The 27,887-nt window shown below is 31.2% G+C and overlaps 2 protein-coding genes and 1 non-coding gene across 10 annotated transcripts in view; 2 read left to right on the top strand and 1 right to left on the bottom strand.

Moving 5' to 3' along the window:
* The window catches only part of Ntan1 (N-terminal amidohydrolase 1), an 83,774-nt gene extending 63,859 nt beyond the window's left edge, over positions 1-19,915 (top strand). For 3 of the 8 annotated variants that reach the window (XM_064356086.1, XM_961224.5, XM_970678.5), the window contains 6 exons: positions 5,062-5,255; positions 5,317-5,382; positions 12,567-12,749; positions 18,977-19,185; positions 19,237-19,398; positions 19,447-19,915. In XM_064356086.1, coding sequence (XP_064212156.1) covers positions 5,069-5,255; positions 5,317-5,382; positions 12,567-12,749; positions 18,977-19,185; positions 19,237-19,398; positions 19,447-19,572 — 933 coding nt within the window. In that variant the 5' untranslated portion in view covers positions 5,062-5,068 and the 3' untranslated portion in view covers positions 19,573-19,915. Of the gene's footprint in view, positions 1-5,048; positions 5,256-5,316; positions 5,383-12,566; positions 12,750-18,976; positions 19,399-19,446 lie in introns of those variants that run through there. The other 5 variants (XM_015978133.2, XM_015978131.2, XM_015978132.2 and 2 more) reach the window with 2 other exon arrangements.
* Positions 1-27,887, bottom strand: part of robo1 (roundabout 1) — a 476,471-nt gene that overhangs the window by 359,515 nt on the left and 89,069 nt on the right. The gene's annotated exons all lie outside the window — the stretch shown is intronic.
* On the top strand, positions 22,165-22,236 carry TRNAM-CAU (transfer RNA methionine (anticodon CAU)). Its single transcript has one exon. It is a non-coding gene; the product is annotated as a tRNA-Met (tRNA).

The following is a 27,887-nucleotide window of genomic DNA, read 5'->3' as shown; positions in this document are numbered from 1 at the left end:
CGACGTGGGTGGGAGGATTTCATAGGCGCGCACACCGTGTGTGTATGTTTTATAAGCGGCGATTTATTTATGGACGTCCATAATGTTTTTCTAAAGGGACACTTGTTGCCTTGTGCATTGTTACTGCAATTATTAATGACGTAGAAGCGAAACGACTGATTTACGAACGTTGTAAAATCGAACTACAACCCATTCGATCGACCAAATTGAGAAAAAACCGGTCGGGGGTAATAGGATCGGGGGCCACAGCATCATAATGAGATAATAACTGTAATAAACGAGCTTTTATGACAATCTCCAATTTGATTCTTTGCATATTAGAATGCTCGAGAAGCGAGCGTTTTTTGCTCTCGTTTCCAGAGAGACTGCAACGATTTTAATCAATTAGTTACCATTACGGTAATGATTCAATTTCAAGGCCCATTAGTTAGACTTCTTGCTGCTGGACTAGATGCAATCATTTTCCCATCTGTTCTTAATTTACCAGCAATGGGCCGGAAAAATTGCGCCCACCCAAGAAACAAAACCAGATTTTCCATAATGTCGACAAAAAAGATATTTTATGTAAAAATATATTTTATTTCTTACTAATCTTACTACTTACTTACTATGCAAATATTTTTTTAGTAACGGTAACCATAAAGATAGTCATAATTCCTTTCGAAGTTACCAACTCACTTCTTCTTAAACATTGTTTCAGACTTTACCGGTTTTCTTCCTTACTTTTTTAACTCATAAAAAATTATTAGTACTGTAAAAAATGCCAAAAATTGTCAAAAATTTATTTTTTTGTAGAAATTAATTTTAGTAATAAATAAAATTATTTAGCATTCGCCGGATTTAGTTGGGTGTTAATAACCTTGCACAAATAAACCAGATGCTCATTAACATCCCTATGATTCTCTTGGTATACAGGATGGCCCACTAAGAACAGTCCACTCGAGTTTTTGCGTTTTTGAGCGATTGTCTACACCGGGTGCTCAAAAACCACCGCACCAACTCAATGGTGTGTGATAGAAAATTATTTATAAATAAAAGTGAAATTAGTAAAAAACTCTTTGTATTAAAATTGTTGATAAATACCTAATTTTAAATAAATGATACGTGGCAACGTTGTCTAACAGTCGTGATCGTAATAGAATTTGATCAAGAATAAAAATAAATTAATTTTGAAATTGTTTTCTAGGAAATCATTTCCAGTTTTGGCTCATCTACAATTTGTGATTTTACTGAAAAATCTTAATTTTTTTAAATTTAAAAATCTGGTAGCAAATTTGAAAAATATTCATCGTTTTGTTAGGGAACGTATACTTAGTGTGAAACATAAAAAAATAAAAAAATAATGAGAGCTCCAGATTTTTTAAAACATGACTTTTCAAGACTTTTTCCGTAATCTACACATCCTTCTCAACAAGGCCCACTGAGTCTGTGCGCTATTTTTTGAGCATCCTGTAGTTTCTGGACTTCTAAGCGCTTCTATCCTGAGGGTTCTTAAAAACTACAAATATCATGGCCGTTGTGAAAATGTATTTTATATTTAAATAAACGTATTTATTATTTAAATAAACGGTAATTTTTTAAACCAAATTTTTCGTAAATTGTTACAACAAATAAAAAGGTTATAGAGGTTTTAATAGACTTAAAAATGACATCATAATTATATCCCCTATTCCCATTAAAAAAAATTAACTACATGCTGCTTTCTTTGGGTGTTGAAGTGATCCGAACACAAAGTAGAGGTTTACGTGTGCTTTTGGAATCAATGCCAGCTTGATATAAAAGTATAAAATCGATCTGTCTTAGCGTTTTTGAGTAAAATAAGTTCAAAAATTAAAACTCGGGTGGACTGTTTTCATTGGACTATTAAATAACTATTAAACATTGTTAAACGTTCATTCGCACATTCGTTACATAGCCAAAAAAATGCCTTGAATTATAGCTTGTAAATAAGAATTAGTTACGTAGTTTTTATATTTTTTTACTTTTGATCTCAAAAATGTACATGTGCTGTTGCCATTTCATCCATTGTTTAAAATAACAAATAACTCACTGTAGGTCCTTCAAAAATTTTAGTAGCAATAAAAAAAAGAACAAAATAAAAAATATTTAGAGAAGCAACATAAACAAAGTCAAAAATAAGTACTACATTGTATTTCTTGGTAAAAAAATTACATACTGTAGTAACTAAGAACAAAATCATTATTTTAGACTTATTAATAAGATGTCCTATTACTTAATAGTCATTATATGAAAGAACATTTTATCAAAATTTTTAAGTCGGCAAGAAACAAATTTGCTACTGTATTTTTGCTATTTTACGAAATTCAAGGGACGTCCATGTAAGATTATCTTTATCATCATCCATATTTGTGTTTTTCTACAGAATTTCGATAAAACAAAAATTTTGGATTAACTTTTTCTAAATTAAGACATTCCTAATCGTCATAAAAATTCCTAAGAACCGGCTTATAGAAGCGTCATTAATTTAATCCGCAATTAAATGCGTGATTAACTGATCAGGTGACCAAACTGAGGCAGTTTGATTGGTCTATTTGCGTTGTTAACTTTTAGCAACGAATTAAATTTTAATAGAGCTTTCTATAAACCGGCCCTAATAACGGTTTTCAGAAAGCCAAATTAAGATTTACTTCAAAACTAAACTAATTCGAATTAAGTTGTCATTTCAAATCCCTTGACAAATTTCGAGTTAATCTCGAATTAAAATTTGATTGCAATTAAAATGCTCCTAATCGTTTAAAGTAAATTTATTTGTTTAAAAGCAGCAAAAAGATGGCAAATTACAAAATAGTATGTTAAAAAACAAGTTTTATAAGCTTACGGTTCATTTTCGAACTTGTGATTCGTGCGCCAAAACAAAAAAACGATTATTTTATGCTATTTTTATATTTTGCGCCCCCTTTTTCTTATTTTAATTTAATTTAAACATTTTTTGTCGTCTAGGGAATTTTGTATTATTTGGGAACGATAATAAATAATCAATAATAAACAGGGAAGAAATGATGATTATATCGATCGTACGTGTAATTCCACGTACTATCGATCAATCGTTTGAAAACTAAATATATCCCTAAATTCATTAAAGTACACTGTGCTTTAATGAGCCATAAACGACTACTACTGATAGACGTTAATAAACGTGTTATAAACGCAAAGTATAAAAAATAGTATAAAAACTCGTTTCATAAGACTTTAAAGTACTCATTCTTTAAACTAATTCATTTTTTAAGAATGGTTTGTGAAATTTGTTTTTTAATAATAGGTACTGTTTTAACTTCTAAGTAATTTTGATTCAAGATTCTAGAAGAAAATGTTGGTCAAAAATCTTTATATTTAGACATTGCCATAATATTTTGAGAAAACAAAGAAATCATTAAGGTTCTAAAAAGTGCTTGTCTTTACACAATTTTTTACAGACGATGGATTTCTTAATAAACTTGTTTTCAGGAAAAATCAGAGTAAAGTCGTTTAAAAACGAGTCACTGATAAAATATTTTGAAAAATCGAAAACATTATCAGAAGTAGTTGTCAAGTACAAATTTTTTTATAGTCAAAGCTCCTTTAATAAGCTTTGCTTTCTAAAAAAAATTAGGAAGATTTTACGGATGATTTGTAAATTTGAAATAATTATATCGAACTTGAATTACTACGGACAAAAACTGTTTTTTGTTGTGTTGACATCTTTTTTCCACTCGTATTGTTCTGGTTCTTGGATATTTTCTTAAATGCAAATAACGAATTCAGTCATTGAAGAGTTTAGCAACTAAACTGCTTCTTGTCTTATGAGTCTTATGACAATGAGCTACCGATTGATATAACACGAATCTGGCTTTGAGTGGTCATTCATTAGATTTTCATAAGATGGGAACGCTCTTCTTTGTTCTCTATTTCGAATAAAAATTTTACAAACCTAAATTTTTTTAAGAACGCACAATTGTCGATTTATTGTATTTTTTAGCAATGATTCGTGAATTTTTTGCGGAAACTTTGATATTAATCAAAACGTGTCAAAATGTGGGCATCGGCTGTAACCTCCTGCTGAATAAGATAATTTGCAATAAATGGCACGTATTTCTCATACGTGGGTAGACCGTCTCAGACCCTTTCTTTTCGTTTTTCTAATTAATTATCTAACGCTTCAATTTCAAGCTTCATTATCGTCCATTATTCACTCTTCTTCCCGTATCTAAACTAAACTGGTCGTGTTCGTTCTATCCCAAACCAAAAACCGGCCTCGGCTCCTCTCCACCTGTTGCGTTTTTCCTCCAAATCCGGTCGGAAGTATTTTTCGCGGCGCGGCGATGAGATGCATCGACATGATGCCGTGCATAAAACGCGGATATTAAATTTTCTCTCCCGGCGCTTGATGATAAATCACACGGTGCTCGTTTCGATCCCAAAGACAATGTTAATTTATTCTCCACGCCCGTCGCCGTATTGATAAATGGAGTGTCCGCAAGATGTCCCGAGAGGCCGCCATCGTCCTTTTTTCTCCTTACAAAACGGAAATAATCGAGCGTCGTGTGCACCTAGTCGCGATTTATCGTTTACAAAGCAACAAAACGTCTAAGTGGAGGCATTATAAATTCCAGAGACAAATTGTAGTGTGCAAGTGCGCCGTCATCTCACCGACCAACAGAGAAACCTGTACGTTACACCATTTTCTTATTTCCCTATTGGAATTAATCATAAGGAGAGATTTATGGCCAGGCTTTTCTCTCCATTGAACGTGCTATTTGTAAAACGCCCAAGACGAAACTCTCAATCGAAAACAAGAGAGGGTCCCGATCAGATCCTTGCGGTACACCTACCTATGCTCTCTCGCCGCGAAAAATAGTGCTTGGAACCGGAGGATCGGCGCACAACTCATCGTAATGAAGCCATTAATTAACTCACCGCATCCAATTAGTATCTGTTGCTCGGCTTGAATAGAAAAATATTTCATAGTTAAAAGCTCCGTAGGTCGTTTGATATACGTTTTACGGGCGGCGAAATGATCTCGTTGGCGAAAGAATCGATAACGAAAGAAGACGTTTGTTTCAGTTGCAGGATGGTGCTGGTGCTGAACGGGGTGTTGCAGGAGGAATGCCCACCGGACACTCGATCCCTTTATCACGCTCATCCCGTGTACAGGGAGACCGCCGCCCAATTACTGGCCATTCCGAATAAGGTCATCGGCCCTGTGGGCCTGCTCTATGTGCAACAGAGGGAGTTTGCCGCCACTGTGCCACACGATAGTAAGTAAAAATGCAAAAAAAAATCGAAAAAGAAGTTCATGGGTTGGTTCTTGTGTTACAGAAAATGTCAATATTTTGGGCTCGGACGATGTCACGACGTGTCTGATTGTCGTCGTTAGACATTCAGGTGAGTGCTTTTTTCAATTTTTTTTAATTACTGTAAGAAAAAAGTGAAATACGTGGAGGGGGAGGCGAAATAAAAAATTATTCATAAAAAAGATTGCTTCATGTTCCAAATTTGTGGAGAAGCAGAAATGAGTAATAAAAAGATTGAAATTTATTGTCTTTTATTTTAAAAATAATTATACTATCTTTCTGACTTGACGAGTAAAAAATATTTACTGATTACTCTTTCTGGTTTAAAACGATCTCGTTAATAAATTGCTTTTTTTTAAACGCGCGTTTAACTGATTAAGGTCCAGATTCTAGAAACATATTTAACGGAGAGATAAATTTAAACCATAGCAACGCCAATCAGACTACCTTAGCAATTATCTGAGAGATAAAATTTAACTAATGGTTAATCATACCAGAAACCGGGTCTTAGTGTTTGAAAAGGCAAAAATCACATCATTTTCAATCCAGTTCAATGATTTTTTTGACATTTTTGACGGAATTCTGTAAAGTAATCGATTCTGTGATTAAAAAATATACAGACTCGCTAATAAGTAGGGATAGAAATATTTTTTTTTATGAAAATGTGTTTTTTTTGTTAAAAATATTATTTTAACAATTTTTATTAAATTTTGCTTATTTTTTTTTTGTCAAAGTTTATTCACCAAAGTGTTAACGTTGGATAAAGACAACATTTGAAAGCTAAAAAAATTTTCTTCGATATATTTTTTTAAATAAGGTATGCAAAGAACACAGAAAAATGCTTAAAAAAATTAAATTGACGCTTCTTGCCAATAGAAAAAATCATGTTAGCCTTGTATCCACAGAACAAGCGAAGATAGTTTAGTAAACAATTAAACATCTGAAACGATAAAATTCAAATACTTTTGAGTATACACCAAATTTCAATAAATTATGATGAATACTTTTAACAATGTGTTCAAAAATGGTTGTTCATCAAGTCGACTGTGCAATTTAAATTGTGCCGTTGTGTTCAAATAATTATTGTAGTTTCAGTACTGTCATCTCTGTCAAATCATTGAATTAACTTTTTACTATTGTTTTGGCATTTTTAGGCAAAGTTTGTTTTGATTTGTGTTTTATATTTCCGTGATTATTGTTGTTGTGTATACTCTTGTTTTTAGATTCGAAGCTTTTTTACATTATTTTGACACATCTGTCACTTTGACGGCATTTGCAATTTAAACTTAGCGGCACATTACGTTCAAATTTCACAGGTGACTTGATGAACGACCATTTTTGAACACATTGTATAAAACCTAACTGTAATCATACTTTTTAGCGACCTGTGTATGGCCGCTTGTACAAAGCAACACTATCAACATTTCGGACACAGTTCAGCAATTTTTTGTTTTTTTATTATAAAAATGATGAACAAGTTTTCTTTACTTGTATGATAAGCTACTATTTCTTTCTAATTATTAAGCAAAAAGACAGAAATAACACATTTTTGATCCGATTTGGTGGTTTTTTCAGTAATTTTTGATGAAACAAATGCGTTTTTTTGAATAAATATGTGCTATTGTGTACAAAGATAGTAAAATTATTGTATTTTTTTTGTCTGGTTTATCAAAATCTAGCAAAAACTACGTTTTTACTTTAATACTGTGCTTAAACACTCTAAAAATTTTAACATTCCTCCAAGTTAAACTATTTTTGTTATTTTTTGATTAATTATTTGGGAATAAAATCACTAAACAATTGTATGTCTGACTGACAATGTGCAAAAACATCGGTAAAGACTAAATAATGTATAGTGTTTGATCCAATTTAATGATTTTTCCGCTGATTTTTGACAAAATTTTGCAAAGTAATTACATTTCTGGAAAGTAAAGCCCTTAAAAAAGGCAAAATATCATTTTGACTTTCTTGCTTATAAGAAAAATTTGCGCCATAAAGAGCAAAAATAACACTATTTTCGACACAATTTGACTATTATTTGACGGATTTTTTATTAAAAAGGCGAAATAATTGCATTTTTCATTTCTAGTTAACAACAGGCTAGAACACTGTTCTAACAAAATATGGGTTTAATTTAAACAATTAAACGCTCGAGAATGGACAAAATAACACCATTTTCGGTCCAATTCGGCGATTTTTTTGAGTGATTTTTGTTAAAATTTTGTTGAATAATTGGTTTTTTGGATGAAGTTTTAATTTAGGTTTACCAAAATTTTTAAAAAACTACGTCTCAGTAATGACGTACTTAAATACTCGAAAAATGCAAACATTGCTCCATTCTTTAACTGATTTTGAAAATGTGCTAAAACATCCGAAAATGTTTCTGAAAAATGAAAAAACACGCCTGGAAAAAACAAATTATAAACTCTTTTGACTTATCGGCTTATTTTGAACGAAATAAGCGCTTTTTTTGGTAAATAATATGTGCTAAATTTTAACAAAACCTTGCTTTACTAGCCTAAGAGAAACAAAAATAACACCATTTTTGACACATTTCGTCGACTTTTTGACTTAATTTGTCGAAATAATTTCGCTTTTGATTTCTGACTGAACAACGTCTTAAAAAAAGAAGTCATACAATTGATTACCTAATTTTGTGATTTCTCATTGTTGTATCAAAATCTATCCACACATCACAGAACCGTGCATTGATTCTTTAATTTATTTCTTACTAGAATTAGAAGTTGACAATATTAAGTAATCAGTTTTCTCTTCCTATAATAGTATGTTTTATTGCATTGGTATTCACACACACACTGGGTGGGTTTATAGAAGCGTCATTAATTTGATCTCGAATTAAATGCGTGATAAACTGGTCACGTGACCAAACTGAAGCAATTTGATTGGTCCATTCGCGTTGTTAACTTTTAACAGCCCAATTAACTTTAATTAAGCTTTCTATCAACCGTCCCTTGGAATAATAAAAACTTGGCCATTTTAATTATTTTTTAACTAGTGCGTTCATGTTGACGAGGCGATATATTCTCCCTATACTGAGTCGCTGGAGAGAAATTTTAAAAAGCTGTTTTTTAGTTTAAAGAATCACGGAATCCTCGAACGGTAAAACGGCTTATCTCGGTCTTACCTCTGGTCATAAGTCAAGATAAACTAATAAACGTCCGCTCGTGCAAAAATGATTAATTAGAAAGCTTTAGAATAATTTACATTAATTCCCGCATGTTTGAATTTAGTTCTCAAGCATTCCGGAATTGCTTGCATAAATGTTTAAAATAATTAAACGTACGGTTGCAACATAATTAACATTTATATGTAAACCAATAAAATTATGTATTTATGGTGTGTAGGTTTGTTGGCGTAATGAAATCCGTTTTGTGATGAAAGCTCGACAATTGTCGTTTTTTATTAGGCAACCGTTAGGGCGACATCCTTTGAACTCTGTTTCCTTTAATAAATCGTCATTCCAGTTCGTTCACTTTCACATAATAAATACAGGAACCGATTATCACCGTTTCCTCGATTTCGAATGCATAATGTAATGCTGCTTTTTAGCTGTCATAACTCCTGCCCCTAAATCAAGCCAACGGCGTTCCAACAACACCTGATTAAACGAATTTGAATTTCATCGGCGCGTACGTGCCCGTCCGGGAGTTTATAATCATTATGGAGATGTTCGTCTCATTAAAAACATGTGCTTTTCTGCCGCTATCGCATGAATATTTTCAATAAAACAGCGCGTTATTGAATTTAAATATCCGCGCACTCGTCGTAAATTACATCCGTCCGTCGCTTGTTTCTTTTTGAAATAAAATTAATAACAGGGACGGACTGAGGTGTTTTATGTCGTGCACGCGCAGACAACAATGCGGACGAATTAAAAACCAATTTCGCTTTTCGCATGCCGATGGAGTGTCCAAGCGTTGCCGTCATAAGGAATTTTTCTTCGATGATTTTTTTTTCGAACGGAGCGGCGTGAAAAGGCTGCACGAGTACTAATTTTACGAAGCGTAGCCTGCAATTATACACGTGTAAACCGCACATTATGAACAGAGACTTGTTCTTACTTGTTATCGGGATATCTCGAGACGGACGGAGAAAAATTACAGAGATTGGAGGGTGCGTGGAGGGCGGGACCTGATTTGTTTGTTTAGAAAGAGGAAAAAATTAATTGAAGAATTTTATCAGACGCGAATACTGGTTTATGGGCGAAAAAATCGCAACAAGTGGTTTTGAACTCATAACTAGACTGAGTATCGCTGCGATGGAAGACTGGAGTTTTTAGACCAGTTGTAAATTAGATATTTTTGCTTATTTCGTGTATAATAACACGTTTGTCAATTAGAAAAACAATTACTTTACAAAATTTGCTTATTAAAAAGATTTCAAATTAAGCTGAATGGTTCAAATTTGCTATATTTCAGCGTTTAAGCACACTTTTGAAGTAAGAAACTATAAGCTTGGTTTAACAGTGTCGCGCAACAAAGAAGAAACTTGGTCAAAAATGGTGAATTTAAGCTAAATTCTCAATTTGTGTTTGAAATTTTGTTAAAAATAAGAATGAGAAGATTAAGCCGAACACATTTTTTTATTTATGCTTCTTTGTAAAGCTTCAAGCAAGTTTTTAAGTTAACAACCTTTTTTTTAAGTTTGCTAAAGTTGATTAAAAATCAGTGCATTTTTTAACCACATAGTCATTTGTAGCCAAATCTTCAAAATCAATATACAACTATTTTTAGGTCTCTTAGATTTAGGAAAATTTTGCAAAAAGCTGCGTTATTATCTCAATAAAGTGCTTAAACGTTGTAAAAATGCAATATTTTCACTATTATTATATTCACTATGTCACTAAACAATTTCAATTGTCACTGAAAGTGTATTAAAACATCCAAAAAGGCAAAATAATGTACTTTATACTTATACTTATATTTTACTTTACTTATACTTATACTTTAATTTACTGATTTTTCGTCTGATTTGTGGGAAATTTCCAAAGTAAATACGTTTTTGTAAAACAAAATAAAAACTTTTGGAAAAGCCAAAACTAAATATCATTTTAATTTTCTCGCTTAATTGCTCAAAAAAAGCAAAAACAACACAATTTTCGACACAATTTCGACTAATTTTATGGAACAACCTGCGTTTTTGGATTAAGATTTTTCGGCAAGTTTTTGTCTTTTTTTATTTCTAACTGATTTCTCGATTGTTCTAACAAAATCTAATCAAAAAACTGAATTTTAACCACACATCATTGAAATCTGTTACTAATTTCTTACAAAATATCGTCAAAAACGTATCAAGTTAAAACAAAAATAGTGTTACGTGTAAGTTTGCGATATTTCACATATTTTCAGTGAAAAACTAAGTTTTTGCTCAACAAACAAGAAACCAGAAACTTAATTCTCAGTTTGTGTTTGAGATTTTGCTAAAAAACAGACCAAAAAATTACCAAGGTAAGACAATAACTCACATTATTTTTTGTGTTCCGGACTTCTTCAATTAACTCCTTATTTTAACCTCAATAATTATTTTCGAAAATTTTGTAAAAATCAAGTTGAGAATGAGAAGTTTAAGGCGAATATATTTTATTTGTTATTTATTTTATTATTTAATATGTTTTTATTTTTCCTTTTTTTAAGAGTTTAAGCAAGTTTCTAAGGTGAAATTTTTTTTTCGAAAAATTTTGCTAGATTTGATAAAAAATTAGTGCATTTTTGAGTCAAATACTCATTTGTAGCCAAATCTTGTAAAAATCAGTCAATATGGTGATAATTTTTACTTGAGGATGTAAAACCAATACAACTCTAAAAGACAAAAATTTTTATAGAAAAACACAAATAATATTTTTATTGCTTTTAGATCAGTTTATTTTCTACATAGAGTATTATGTCATTCTCGTGCTGAGTTTTTAAGATTTTTAAGATCACAGTTGTGACACGGGTAAAACATACGCTCACTATGTGAACATAGTATACAGGGTGATTTCAAATAGTCGAACCAAGTTTTTTTTTTCCAAACAAATTATTTTTTTTATCTGTTGTATTTAATTTATTGTCGAATTTGGGAATTTAAGGAACGGAATACAGAACGTTTTAATCTTTAATAAAACTTCATTCGCGTTTAACTTGATGTTTGTTAATGCAATAATTTAATTCGAATTAGTTTAATCTTGTAGTGAATGATTTTAATTCTGTTTTCCACTACCTACATTAAAAAAAAAGATGGTTTGAAGTGTCAGAAACTAAAATCTAGCTATCTTGTGAAAAAGGCACTTTTGAAAAAAAATGGGTCTTAATTAAGAGAAATTTTAAGATTACCATGTTAAAAAAGGAAAGGACATTTCAACAAAAAAATTTAAAAAATACAAAAATTTGTTTTTTACAGGATGAGGTAATACTGGGTTATTTCTAATTTTTTTTTAATATCCAACCAATAATACTGATTCCAGCTGACCAGATCAGCAATCCTTAAAAAAACTCAAAATTAATCTGCGATTACATTGTTCTGCGTATTATCAAGTCTGTCTTGATATTTTGTTAAAATCTTATTATGGACAATAGATAAAAAACCAATGTTGATTCAATTAATATTTTTAAAAATCAAACAGTATCTAAGTGGAAAGTGCAATTAGTATTTTTGGTTGCATCTTAGCACATGTCAGAAATAACCTACTATTGACTCACCATGTGGATCTTTATACCGTTTAAATTTACTTTGAATAGTTGTTTAATTTAATTATTGTTTTGAAAATAAAATTTTTGTCTTTTTTGTGTGCTTAATTAATTTGAATAACATTTCGTTCACCTGACAGCACACGGAGCAAATCAATTAAACCAAAACAAATCGTATTTTAATATTGACAGTCCAACAATGACACTGAGTTATGTACGACGTGACGATGCGAGAAAGCACCGTTTTTTCAATCTCCCTACGAAATAATTTCGAATCAGCTGTCGTGAGATTTATGATCGTTACTTCACATTTGATTTGAAGAAGCGTTAAAAAGCTCGTGTGCGTGGGGGTCAAAAATTCGACGATATTTCAGCATTACGCTGAAATTTACAATTGCGCCTTAAGCCGGCGACTTTTTCACTTAACGGTGGTTTTTTAAAAAAGGCAGCGAGCGTTTAAACGGCAACAAATCTCGGTTGTGGTGCTGCCGACTGGTTCCAGTAATTTTAACGAGCGCTTTTAATGATAAACGGCCCTGAAATAACAATAAGCCGCACGAAGGCACCTAACTCACGAAATTGGTTCCAGGTTCCGGGGCCGTGGCCCTGGCCCATCTGGATGGGTCCGGGACGGACGAGGCTGTCTGCACCATGGTCCAGAGAGTGCAGGAATTGGCTCTGGGGTATCCCGAGGGCCGGATCGAGCTCCAACTGATCGGAGGATTCACCGACCCCAGACACTACTCCGAAGAGCTGTTCTATAACGTGATGAGTAAGTGCTTAATCGAGCCATAAAATAAATTCTTGCCGGGATTATTCACGATATCTGCAGATGCTTTGTGTTCGAGGAAATTAGTTTCCAGAGTGGACCTTCGGCTTAATGCGTTTCGGACCGATTTAGAACGAGATAATGGCAGCGGATTATCGCGCCAGATTTTTGCGATTTGGAAATAAATCGTCGACTTGTTTGAATAGAGTGGCTTATCGTGAAGTCATGTTTGCAACTTTTGTTGGGATATTTAGCAATAAATCACGATTATAACGTCAACAAATACAATCATAAATTCATTATTATTTAAATGATACGGCGATCGAGGAGAAATGCGCCTTTGTTGCCAGCGAGGAAAGGAGATCGGCTTGATCGGCACGTGATCCATCAAATGCTAAAAGTGAAGTTTTTATTCCGAGCGAATGAGTTACAATAAATCTCCAACAAACTTTCTATTATTAAGACGGATTAAATTTTTTATGGTGGTAAGTTACCACAGAGTTTATAAAAAATATAGAGTGTGGCCCACAAATTAATTAATAGCGAGTTGGTAAAGTCCATCATTGGCTCTTAAATGTTAAAACACTTATGTAACTCGAAAATTTCTTCTAAATAAAATTTTTTAAGCATCGTCCCGTGTAGCGATTTTCACTATTTTTGCAGAAAACAAAGCTTGATAAAATGGTTTTCGAAGATAAAAAAATAATGAACCAACAGTCACTAGTTGGAATCTTAACGAATTTTTTTGTTTTCCAAAAATATCTTCATTTACAAATTAAATTTTTTTGTTTCCCAAGCGTCATTCCGTCAACCGATTTTTCTGATTTTTGCAGAACACGAAGCTTATCAGAAGGGGACTGTAAAAAAAAATAATGAACCGCCAATCACAATTTAGGACCTTAAAGAGTTTTTTTATTTTCTGAAAATTTCTTCTAAATACAATTTTTTAAGCATCGTTCCGTGTATGAATGAATCGACAGTCACTAATTAAGACTTTAACGATTTTTTTTCTGAAAATATCTTCAAAATACAATTTTTTCAAGTTTGTGTAGGGCTTTCCGCGGTCTTAATATTTGTTTTTGTTTTCTTAAAATATCTGTTCAACAAAGAACATGCGATCGAAAATGAACTGAATTAGAGCATTGAATTCTTCCTTAATAAAAATTATTCCGAAATAGGGTTTACCACCCAAAAAAGGCTACATAGGGAAAAACAAGTAAAAAGAAAGTGAAAAAATAAATGGGGAGTGGAGATTCTTTTAATTGGTCAATCCTTGGCAGAATTTCGAGAGAATTTTTTTGAAGAATTTTCTAACGTTTATTTGAAGAAGAAACAGTATTTCTGGACACTTTTTAGTTTCCTTCATTGTCTTTTGCAACAGAGTGTTTGGAAAAAATGTGGCTAAGGTTAAACTTGACTTTCAAAGCTTGCTCTATTCAGTATATTTTCGATTTCATAATAGCTGTATACAGTGTTGAGCAAAAGTATGGAACCAAGCATTTTGTACCTTATATATGTTACACACCTTACAAAAAAACTAATTGGTGCATCATCAACTACTTTAAAGATGTGATCAGTTTTCAAGAATAATTTTTTCGAATTTTTCTTAGTTTTCGAGTTTTTCTGGCAAAAGATTATGGTTAAAAAACCAATTCTAATTTAAAAATTTGTTTTTGAACCAGTGGATTTTTTAAAATAAATTATTAAAGCTGAAATAATCAAATTTTACTTTGGATTAAATAAAATTGACAGCGTTGACAACTGGCAAAATATTATGGTTAAAAAACCAATTCTAATTTAAAAATTTGTTTTTGAACCAGTGGATTTTTTAAAATAAATTATTAAAACTGAAACAATCAAATTTTACTTTGGATTAAATAAAATTGACAGCGTTGACAACTGGCAAAATATTATGATTAAAAAACCAATTCTAATTTAAAAATTTGTTTTTGAACCAGTGGATTTTTTAAAATAAATTATTAAAACTGAAATAATCAAATTTTACCTTGGATTAAATAAAATTGACAGCGTTGACAGCTGTGTTCGAACTGTTTCCAAGATGATGGTACCCTCAAAATTCATAATTTTTGATTTTGCAGTGCGATGTAGAGTTTAGTTTAAACCCAAATAACTTGAGAACGGAACATTTTAACGATAATAAAGCAAGATTACCTTTTTTATTAAAAAGTAATTGGGCTTTTGATTTTTGATTTGGCATCAAAAATACGTGTTAATAGGCCGAAAAAATGAGAAAAAACTGGAAGGGCTCCTTTGTCTCCGAAAATTTGTCGCTTTCCCTTCATACCATACCAAAATTTCATAATTGTCGGATAAACGATAACAAAAATTTTTCCAAAAAAAAACATTTTTCCATAGAAATTTTTGAAAAGTTGTAATTTTTTAATTTTTGAGGTGGATCAGTAAATACTATTCTATCCATTCTCATTCGTAGTTAAAATTATGCCACACATTTTTGAATCACCCAATATACAGGGTGTACTAGCGAGTTGGTAAAGTCCATTAGTCACCTCTAAATGACAGAAAAGTAATAATTTTTTTCTAAGCTATGGATACTAAGCCCCTGCTTTACCTAAAATCATTTCTAAATATACAGGATGTTTTGGAAATGAGCTGCAATACAAACTTACGTTTTTTCAAATGATACACGCAGTATCTTTTTGCATTTTTAGATGTAGCTTTTAAAGTTAATGATTTTGACATAAACTTTTATTGGTTGATTTTGCTTATTTTCTGAAAATTTTTATTTTTTTTTAACAAAATCAAGCTCTATTTAAAAATGTGTAGCTCAGAACTAAGACTCCTAGAAAAGTCAAACTTTTTCACCAACAATGCAGATTATTCATGAGCATTGTCGTTACCATAGTAAACCATAACATAACCGTAGCAATTCCACTGCGAATCATTTGGAGTTGAGTTGGAGTTTATACGGGGATTTAAAAATTTGACATGAATATTAAAATTTTAATCATTTCAATGTAAAAAGTGGCCATGGACAATAATGGCCTAAGGGTAATATTAAAGTTACTATTAGCTGAAAATTTCACTTTTCGACTACTGAAACAATAATTAACAATTTTTAATGATTTTTTTCATGTTTAAAGTTAAATTTCTTTTAAGTAATCTGCAAGAGACACTCAACTGTTGCTGTTTTTAAATAGACAATTTAAAGGTCTTCTAGATGCAGAAATAAAAAATAGGGTGTTTCATTTAAAATTTAACAAACCTTAACTTTTAACAAACTTCTTATTTTTTTTTGTTCTCTTAATCCAAGTGAGCTAAGAAAAAATAGACTATAAGAATAAAATAAAATATAAAAATAAAAATTACACACTCTACTTTAAGTGATGAAAGTCACACTTTTCTAGAAGTCATAGTTTTTGAGTGATAAATTTTTAAAATTAGCGTGTTTTCGTTAAGAAATTAAAATACTTCAAAAACCAAGCAAAATCGACCAATAAAAGTTTAAGTCAAAATCATTACTTATAAAAGCTACATCAAAAAATGCAAAAAAATATAGGCTGTTCCATTAAAAAAAACATCATAAGTTTGTATTATAGCTCATTTCAGAAACACCCCCTATATATTTGAGGCTAGGGTTAGTATCTACGGCTTAGAAAAATAAAATCATTACTTTTCCAATACATATTAAGAAGTCAATAATGACTTTACCTACATGCTCGGACATGGGACACTCTGTATAGATTAGAAGGGGACGAATACGAAACGATCGATAACTTTCGGTATACAAAAATAAAAGTTATTCAATTTGCAAAAGACTTCCTCATTTTAATTTTTCGACTGCAACTTTAAAAAAATGTTAAACTAATAAGGCCGTATTTCGTCTTGGGTACAAATTAAATGCACAGTATTTTATGTAAACGACAATTATTTTTGACCAGTAAAAATAAGAAGTGCACACTAAAAATAATAAATGCACAGTGAAAATGATAGATGCAACGTAAAAAAATAAATGCACAGTAAAAATAATAAATGCACAGTAAAAATGATAGATGCAACGTAAAAATAATAAATGCACAGTAAAAGTAGTAAATGCACAGTACAAATAATTAATGCACAGTAAAAATGATAGATGCAACGTAAAAATAATAAATGCACAGTAAAAGTAGTAAATGCACAGTACAAATAATAAATGCACAGTGAAAATGATAGATGCAACGTAAAAAAATAAATGCACAGTAAAAATAATAAATACACAGTAAAAATGATAGATGCAACGTAAAAATAATAAATGCACAGTAAAAGTAGTAAATGCACAGTACAAATAATAAATGCACAGTGAAAATGATAGATGCAACGTAAAAAAATAAATGCACAGTAAAAATGATAGATGCAACGTAAATAAAATAAATGCACAGTAAAAATGATAGATGCAATGTAAAAATAGTAAATGCACAGTGCAAATAATAAATGCACAGTGAAAATGATAGATGCAACGTAAAAAAATAAATGTACAGTAAAAATAATAAATGCACAGTAAAAATGATAGATGTAACGTAAAAATAATAAATACACAGTAAAAGTAGTAAATGCACAGTACAAATAATAAATGCACAGTGAAAATGATAGATGCAACGTAAAAAAATAAATGCACAGTAAAAATAATAAATACACAGTAAAAATGATAGATGCAACGTAAAAATAATAAATGCACAGTAAAAGTAGTAAATGCACAGTACAAATAATAAATGCACAGTGAAAATGATAGATGCAACGTAAAAAAATAAATGCACAGTAAAAATGATAGATGCAACGTAAATAAAATAAATGCACAGTAAAAATGATAGATGCAATGTAAAAATAGTAAATGCACAGTGCAAATAATAAATGCACAGTGAAAATGATAGATGCAACGTAAAAAAATAAATGCACAGTAAAAATAATAAATGCACAGTAAAAATGATAGATGTAACGTAAAAATAATAAATACACAGTAAAAGTAGTAAATGCACAGTACAAATAATAAATGCACAGTGAAAATGATAGATGCAACGTAAAAAAATAAATGCACAGTAAAAATAATAAATGCACAGTAAAAATGATAGATGCAACGTAAAAATAATAAATGCACAGTAAAAGTAGTAAATGCACAGTACAAATAATAAATGCACAGTGAAAATGATAGATGCAACGTAAAAAAATAAATGCACAGTAAAAATAATAAATGCACAGTAAAAATGATAGATGCAACGTAAAAATAATAAATGCACAGTAAAAGTAGTAAATGCACAGTACAAATAATAAATGCACAGTGAAAATGATAGATGCAACTTAAAAAAATAAATGCACAGTAAAAATAATAAATGCACAGTAAAAATGATAGATGCAACGTAAAAATAATAAATGCACAGTAAAAGTAGTAAATGCACAGTACAAATAATAAATGCACAGTGAAAATGATAGATGCAACGTAAAAAAATAAATGCACAGTAAAAATGATAGATGCAACGTAAATAAAATAAATGCACAGTAAAAATGATAGATGCAATGTAAAAATAGTAAATGCACAGTACAAATAATAAATGCACAGTGAAAATGATAGATGTAACGTAAAAATAATAAATACACAGTAAAAGTAGTAAATGCACAGTACAAATAATAAATGCACAGTGAAAATGATAGATGCAACGTAAAAAAATAAATGCACAGTAAAAATAATAAATGCACAGTAAAAGTAGTAAATGCACAGTAAAAATAATAAATGCATAGTAAAAATGATAGATGCAACGTAAAAATAATAAATGCACAGAAAATAATAAATGCACAGTAAATAAGAGCATCTCAAAACTACAGTGTAGAATTCCACATTTCGAGTTTTACGTTTTCGAGTTTAATCGTTCGAGGAGTACGTTTCCTTTTAGTTTAGCCTACAAGCTAGCGTTTATTACTTAAACTGAGCAAACTGAAACTAAATACTGTGCATATACGATTTTTTTACTGTGCAAATTTTAATAAAATACTATGCGTGGTTTAATTGTCATTTAAATTTTTTACTGTGCAAAAATTAATTATATACTTTTCATTTATTATTTTTTACTGATCAAAATCGAATTTTTATTACTAGCCTTTCTTTTTAATCAGAATATTTTATTTTTATTTTTTTGAATTGATAATACATTTAAAATACATGGCGTTTCATTAAAAAAAAAATTTGTTAACATTGTTATATCAATTTTCCCGTGTTTCTTTAGCATCTTTCCACAAGCACCCCGTGGAGATCGACTTAACCCTCGCGTGTGTGGGCGAGCTGAACACCACGATCCGCGGCGGCATCCACTGGCCGATAATCTACGGCATAGGAGTGAACACAAAAACGGGTGAGATCTTCCCGGCAACATTCCCCGACAAAGGGCCCGACCAGGCGTTGCGCTGTTCCCGGTACCTGACGGGAGTCTCACAAGTAACCCTTCCGAACCCTCTTGAATCTCCCCTAACCGAACGTTTTGTCCAGGTGCTAGACATTTACGACTGCAACTTAGGGCTACTCAGGATCGGCCCTTTCAATTACGAGCCCTTGCGAGGGGTGGACTTGTGGCTGGAGCAAAGCGATGACTTTATTCTACAACACTTATCAACGTCGCCTGACGTGGAGCCCCCACATTTCGTGATGCAGGTGCGTATTCGGGGATTTTGCGAGGGGCGTGAGCTCATTGGGTTGCAGGTGCGGGCGACCCTCAAGTATATACAGGATAACCAGTTTCCGGCCGTGACCGTATTTAGGGACAATCGGCCCCACTATTTCCGGAGGGATGAGCATTCTGGGATTTGGACGCCGGTGCGATATTGAGACGAGGACAGAGAACCTAGATATATTTTTACAAATTTTAATATAGTTCTATTTTAATCCCAGTAATTATCGCAAGTGAACTTTTTGTAAATATTTAGAGAAAATCGAGCAATTTCGACGTGTTGAAACTTTTTTTTTGATGATGCTTTTTCTAGTTAATGTTTTATATAATATATTTTTGTGATTTATCAATTTGTTACTATGCTGTAATTGTTAGGTTTACTGCCAGTGGATTGAATAAATTTAAGTTGAGATAATTTTTTTGTTAAAAATAAGACACTATACATATTTAAGTTTTGTTAATTGGGTTGTTGAATAATAAATACTTATTGCTATTGCTTAACACACTTTCTTATCTTTCATCATCTCATTAGATCCACGCAAACAACTAACCAAATTATGATTCAATTACAACCAATGCATATTGGATTAGTACTGCAAAATTAAGCGGATATTTCATTACATTACATAGTTTGTTTTAATGCAATTATTCTATAAACTAGGAAATAGTTTATGGAGGTATGTTGTTAAAATTTGATCCGGTTCTAATGACAAAAGCCGCAAAGTTAATTAATTTGTTAAAACAGCAGCTCTACTATTATTAACTAATTAGTTACGCAGGTTACAGAATAATTTAATCACAATCACAGATAAACATATCAATCTCGCGGACTTATTACTTGTCATAAAATTAAACTAAATACATGATTGATGAATAAATGATAATCAAAGCTAAAGCATAACTGGATTGGTCATTTTTATTCATTGATTTTCTGAAAGAAAAAAAACAATAAATTGTAAAAACTTGTATTTATTTTTCATCTGAGATTTGTGATTCGTACAATATTATTTTTTGTGTCAGCCACAAAATAATTCAATTTTTTTATACCGAGTGACTATTAAAAACCGTGAGTTTTGTCGTCAGATTAGTGACAAATTTGAAATCATAATCTGAGAACCTTGACTTTCAAATATGCAATTATTGTCATTCACTTCCGACGGGCGTCACATGAAACGGCTCCGCATAATAATTCCGTATTGAGTATATGTTTTTTTAATACCGTCTTTTATGGTGACTCGGTAGTATTTTATTATATTAGTACGTGTACAAAGATTTATTTTGTCTTTATGTTCGGAGTGATAAATACTATTTATTGTTTAAACTGTTTTTCAAATGTAGTTCAATTTTAATCATAGAATATATTGCTTACAAAGACGAACTCTTGATCTTTTCTGCCAAACGGAAAAAATATGCCAAGAAAACATTTTTTCGACACTTATTTTTAAAAACTGTTTCGTATGCAAATTCAACGATTTTCCAAAACTAGGTTTGGATTAAGGTGTAAATAGCGAGGTTTGCAATTTTTGTTAATTTTCTGCGTTACTTCTTGCCACATTTATCGATTTATTTGAATTTTTGCACATTTTATGTTTTCAGGGTTCCCACACGAACCGGTAAACATTATTTAGTAAAATAATTAAAATTCAATGTTGTTAATATTACCATACTAAAAGTTGCTGGCTTTATTTTTACAATTTTGGATTTACATTGTTATAGCGTAATTTAACGCGTTCACTACGTCGTCAGAGCTGTACAGGGAGAACAAAATTATTATACGTTTAAAAAAACATTTGTTTCTAAAATGTAAGTTATCATGGTCAAATATCAGTTCATAGTAAAATTTTGCAACAGCAGATTTGAGTTTTTTCTAGTGAAATAAAGCACAAATTGAGTGTTATCTATAAGAAAAGTATTCTGTGTTCAATTAAATCCCAGCAACAAATTTTGAGCCAATAAAACCCACCAGAAAGACTAAATTTGTGCTCCATTTCAGTACAAAAAATTCTACTATGAACTGAAATAGGATTTAATATTAGATTTTTCAAAGCAATAGAAATGCCAACGTCGCATTTTCTCTCAAAATTAGTTGTAATAACTTATTCATGCACTTCAAAAAGTTAATAACTAATATAATTTATAGTTCCTATGAGAGATCTAATCATTAATAATTATTTTACATTTTTATCAATTTTGTTTAAAAAAAATATTTGGTAAAATGCGGCGTTGCATTTTCTCTCAAAATTAGCTGTATCAATTATTCGTGCACTTCAAAAAGGTAATAACTAATGTAATTTGTAGTTTCAATGAGAGATCTAATATTTAATAACTAATCAGGTAAAATGCGACCTTGGCGTTTTTATGGTATTGAAACAAATAATAGGTAGTAATAAATGGAAATATATTTCTTCCAAGATTTAAATATTTTGTTGTTTTAAAAATAAATATATTTTCAAAGCGGTTGTCTCTGTGTCCTTTTAATAACTCTTTTTACAAAAATTTGTGCCAAAAATCTGAGATATAATTTACAGAAACCTGTAGCTATCCAAATTACTGACTTGTTACGCGATGGCGCCACCTTGCATCAAATTTTGTCCAATTGATTATTTCATCACCTGATACGTATTTATTTTTAATTATCGTCTTATGAACAAAATTCTAAATAATTTAAATAATTTTTCAAAAAATATTAATAAAACATTAGTTTTTTGTAATTTGACGTAAATAGCATCCGATATCACTTTCCTACACCAAGCAGAGTGGCGCAGTGGAAGCGTGCTGGGCCCATAACCCAGAGGTCCGTGGATCGAAACCACGCTCTGCTACAAACTTTTTTTATTGCAATCGGTAATTAATTTTATTTCCTGCGACTGAAGCAAAATTAATTAAACGAACTTCATTACAAGCCTTTAATCTCTGGCGAGTGAAATTTTTGGCCGTAATGTAGTCTACGAGATCGACTTTAATAAAAGAATTCTGTCAACAACAGAAAATTTTAATTTATTTTCTATTCAGTTGCCAAGTCACGTTTATGCCGTTTTATCACTTAATCATAAGTCTTTTAAAAGTGCTTTATTTTCTTATTTAACATTTTTTTCCTCCAACTCCATTAAGATTGTCTGTGATTCCGGATATTTTTCGTGACTGTTTTATTACGATTTATAGCTTTTCAACCGGAAAGGGAATTACGAGATTTCGGGTTGAAATTTAGGCCAAAATAGACATGCAACGGCTAATTAGACCAATTTTCGATCGATGAAAGCTTTCTAATGAATTTCAGGTCGCGCTAATAAGACCTCTTATTGCTCACAAAGACGGAGTGCATGAAAAATTCCGTTTGTTCCCAAACGAAATACCTAATTAGTCGAAGACCTGCGACCGTAAACGCAAGATAAAAATTGTCTCGCGGGGCTTCCCGTTCAAGACAAGGTCTTACATTAATCATAACTGCAAAATGGACTTTTCCGCAATTTTATAAACTAGATGTCGCGAAATTGCACCTTGACCCATTTTTATGTAAAATGGTAGTTTATGAGTTAATTCTAACGAGTTATTTTTACAAACTCCCCTAAGTCGGTTTGAAAGTTAGTTAGTTGGGTACAAGTTTCCGGTAGAGAAGATTCCGGCTTTATTAACTTGTTTAGGAAACCCTGAGGCATTTAAGGAAAGTTGACAAAAAAGTAACTTTTTATTATGTTATTATTACGTTATTATTAGTCTTATTTGCTACAAGGTCGCAATCAACCAATAGGGGTATGAAATGAAACAAATGAACTGTAAAATTGTTTAGGCAAATATTGTTATTATATGCTTGATGAGATAATATTAGTGTTTAGTTTATTGCTCGATATAATTGAGCAGAATGCAAATATGCATGAATTATTTATAACGTTGTAGCTATGGTGATAAGGGTGGCAAGACTGCTTATTTCTTCCAAGCAGGTCTACCAACGCTTCCACCGCCAACTGCGCAATAAAATAATAGATATTATAGCGCCGTCGTTTAGTGAACATGTTCCGAAACAATGTTACAGTATAAGCTCACCTCATTTCCCTCAAATTGCCAGCTAATTAATAGTTGAGTCCTCGCGAAATCGGTATTTTAACGCTTATTGCTTCCATGTTAAGCGATATTAACAATAACGAGGACCGCATTGACGTCTCTAATCATATCATGTCGTAAAATGTTAATTATCCATCATCACAAAGTCGATTGGTTTATGATCAAATAACCGTAAAATATTTACGACGCCTCAAATTGGTAGCAGTGGAGCGTCAACAGTGCTCTCTACAATCATTATTACAAGGCGAACGTAATTTAATTTCAATTATCACACTGCCAAAGTTTTGATAAGTTCTTTCCGGTTTGTTATCCGGAGTAATCCGGGGCGCGCGCGCGAAAATAAGAAAAACAAATTAATCCCAACACTGGCGTGACACAGAGACCGGAACGAAACGAGAAAGCCAGACAGGACAATGAACCAAACGAGCTTTCGGCGTGTTGGAGAGCTTAATTATTTGGGATTTTTTCAATGGGGCGCTTAATGCGATGCACTGAATGCAGCGGGAATATTCATATGCAACGAGTCAGCTGCAGTGTACGACGCTTTGCAAATACTTTAAAGAATTAATTAATTTTTCAAAGTTTTTGTAGGCAAACTACACACACCTGAAAAGTCAAGGGATATTACTGAGTCGTTTTTCTGAGTAGTGATCTAATAAGTGAAATTATTCGGGCCATTTCGGTGACCTGACACCGAAATTTCAAAATTATTTTAGTAATGTTAAGTTTCTTTCAAAATACACGATTCGGTTTTTGGGATACGATAATCATTTTTATTGAAGTAATTCATTGGATTCTAAAATTTACATACATTGCTTTGTAGTCGATAGCATAAAATACTGACGTACTATAACTGTTGAATATTTTTTGAAAATATTTTTCTAGTTTCTGGTAGTTTTGAAAATGGAAATCGGTAAGTAAATTGATTAGTAATATTTCTGCATTATGCTTATAATTTTTGCTGTCCCGTCTGTTATCGTAAACATAAAATATTGTTTTTATTTCTTACATTGTTAAAAAAACAAAATTTTTTCATTTCCACTGTCTAATTTTAATATTGTTAAAGTCTTTAATAACTAAAACCTGTTTGAATAGTTTTTGTAGAGCTATTTTTACACACAATTTTTTTTGGCCCGTTCGTCATGTGTGTGAACAAACAGTAAATTAATCAAAATTTGTTGCACATTTCTTTATTCTTCGGTTTTGTGGTTTCAAAAGTTTCTACAGGTTCCACCCTTTACTTCAAAAATAGTTTTTTGGAATTTGTGCTTTTTAAATAAACAGGTCTTTTGTGTGTCCCGTCCGTCAGTATTTTTCCTGCTCGTATTTCAAATTTTAAATATGTGGCTCTAATTGTAGGTTGCAAACAATTTGACTGTGACTAAGTTCCTACAAAGAAACAATCACTTCTACTGATACTGTTCGTAAAAACTGAAAATAAAATATAAAAATTTGTGTAGTGTCCCGTCCGTTAACATGGAATGCCAATTGGCATTTTTTTAAACGAATTGTTATTTGGTGACGTACATTTTAAAGATTCCATGAAAATGACTTTTTTGTCGTTGTTACAATTAAAAACAAAAATAAAAACTGTTTGTCACTTGATTAGGTGTGACATTTTTACTTTGAAAAAAAAAAACAAAAATAAAACCAAAAAAATTAACGAAAACCAATCACCCCTTATAAAATAAAGCAGAACGAAAAGATAAAGTTCTTTGTGTAATAAGTACTCCGAATGACTTTTATAATTTCTTTAATTTTATTTTTTCTTCTTTTTTTGAAATGTTCTTGCTATATTTTTTTGAATTTTGTTATACATCCTAAATTAAAAATGGTGTCAATACTCAAAAACCATAAAAAAATAAAATTGACTTGTTCGAGATTTTAATTTGCAAAGTGACGTATACAGAAGATATGAGTTTTGAGCGTTACTTTTGATTTAGTTTGTATTTATGTACTAGCAAATAAAAAATAATTATCAAATAAATACAAGGTACAGAAACCAGAAAAGTCTAAAAGGATATTCGTTATTATTCTCAATAATAATGTAATAAATGAAATTTTTAGCATTTTTTTTTAATCGAATTGTTATTTATTAGCGTAAATTTTAAGGATTTCCTGAAAATGATTTAGTTTGCCATTGTTACATTTAAAAAATCAAAGATAAAAACTGTTGTTTCTAACTTAATCTTCTGTGACGTTTTTACATTTGAAGAATTCAAAAACAAAATAATATTTTTGGTAACTAATGCAGAATATGACCTCCCTTTATGGCTACTACAGCTCAACATCGCTGTGACACACTTGATTTCTTTACTCCAAAGTAAAACTAATTTTTTGATAAATTACTTTACATATTATTTTCCAAATTTGAAGAAAGCGCTAATGAGCAAGTAAGCTTTAAACCAGCATATCTTTGTGGGGAATCCCCGAATTTTTATTCTATTTTATATTTGAACTACTGATGTGATTTTCTACAACTCTCTAAACACTAATTTGCCAATTTTGAGACAGCCTGTATAACATAACCAAAAACCTGATTTTTTCAATGCAGGTGTTCTGAAACTTGAGGTTTTAGGGTGGTACAGTATGGTCTTTCAGGAAATTTTAACAATGACAATTGTTTTAAAAAATCAACGGATTTTACTCGTATTTATTACCTCATTAAACAAAAGCGTCAATTTTCGAATGGAAAGACAATACACAGTTTGCCTTAAAATTTTGAAATACATAAATAACTTTTTAAATATTTGACAAAAATTAAATTAATATTTTATGGATTTCTGAAAACAAACTGGTGATTTTGATACTTTAGATGTCAATAAAATATTTTTCTAAAGAAAGAAATTTAAAAACTCAATTAAAAAAGCGGTTCTGTCATTTATTTGGATCAATGTTACTTTAGAATAATTGTTGGTGCTTCCATGCCTGTAAAAACGAAGTTTAATATACAGGATGCTCAAAAACTGGCGCACGAATTCAATGGTACGTTATTGAGAAGCAAGTGTAGATTACGGGAAAAATGTTGAAAATTATTTTAAAAAATCTGGAGCTACAAACTTACTGTGTTAACTTCTTTAGTTTTCATTATTTTATTATGTTTTTATGTTTCATACCAGGTAATCGTTCCGTAACAAAACGCTGAATAATTATTTTTTAATTTACTATCAGATTTTAGCAGTTTTTTTAATTAAAAAAAGTTGAAATTTATTGAAAATATCACAATGTGTAGATGTGCCAACCCTGTGAATTATTTCCTAGGAAACCGTTTCAAAAACAATTTATTTTTATTGTTGCTCAAATTCTATTGCGATCATGACTGTTAGACAACGTTGCCACATATCATTTATATAAAATCTGTTATTTATCAATAACTTTAATACAAAGAATTTTTTTACTATTTTTACATTTATATGTAACCAGTTCTCTACCACACACCATTGAGTTGGTGCACCAGTTTTTGAGCACGCTGTAGTACAATGTGTTTTTAAATGATTCTCATCTAGTTAACTTTGAAATTGGTTTACATGTAAAAAAATATGTGCCGCTCTGCTTAATTGAATTCTCTGTCAATAAATGTCAAAACTGTCAGTTGTGAAATTTACAAATTGTCAATTAATTAATTTTAAAAATTTCGTTAAAATGCAACTAATTTGTTACACTGCACAAAAAACGCTTTTATTGTCAAAGCTTATTTCTGAATTGGAGATTTAATAATTGGAGAATGTTAATATTCGGTGTCTAGATGCCTGTCTTTAATTTTAATTAATTCTGATTTTACATGGGAAATTCACAGGCGACTAGACGACAATCATTTGAAAACACATTGTATAAACTTTAACATTGATTGTACCCTATTTTCGAATTTTATTGAGACTAGCCCTTTAACTTAAAGGAAGATCTAAAAAAGAAATATGATTTTTTTACTTTAATTTATTAAAAGAATTGTTTATGGCCATTTTGGTTGAGACAACCTGTATGCGATCATATTTGCGTCGAAAATTTTGTAGGTCGGGGTCTTTGTGATTTAGCGTTGGGCGTACATATCGTTGTCATAATCCCATCATTGTGTATTTTTGTAAACTTTGCACATGGTTGCTCCATTCAGTTCCATAAAGAAGCGTGTCGGCGTGTGCGCCATGATGATAAAAGTCAATAACTCTCAAACCTAACCGCTATGTAACATTATTAACGCCCCACCGAGTTGGTTACATGCCTCGAACAACACATCTCGTCTCAAATTGTGTTGTTGAGGTGTTGTCGGCCAAACGATCAACTTTTAATCAACGTCAAACGGCCGTATTTATTATTTATTTGTCGAGTAAATAGCACAAGAAGTGTTTGTTTAACTGTTCAAACAGGAAGTCGACATTTAATCGATAGAAAGGATAATAGCTTTTCGTCCGCTTCGTCC

The sequence above is a fragment of the Tribolium castaneum genome, chromosome 1 (assembly GCF_031307605.1).
Source record: "Tribolium castaneum strain GA2 chromosome 1, icTriCast1.1, whole genome shotgun sequence".
Classification (NCBI taxonomy): Eukaryota; Metazoa; Arthropoda; class Insecta; order Coleoptera; family Tenebrionidae; genus Tribolium; species Tribolium castaneum.
Note: the sequence above shows the minus strand (reverse complement) of the source record. Positions and strands in the feature narration are given on the sequence as shown.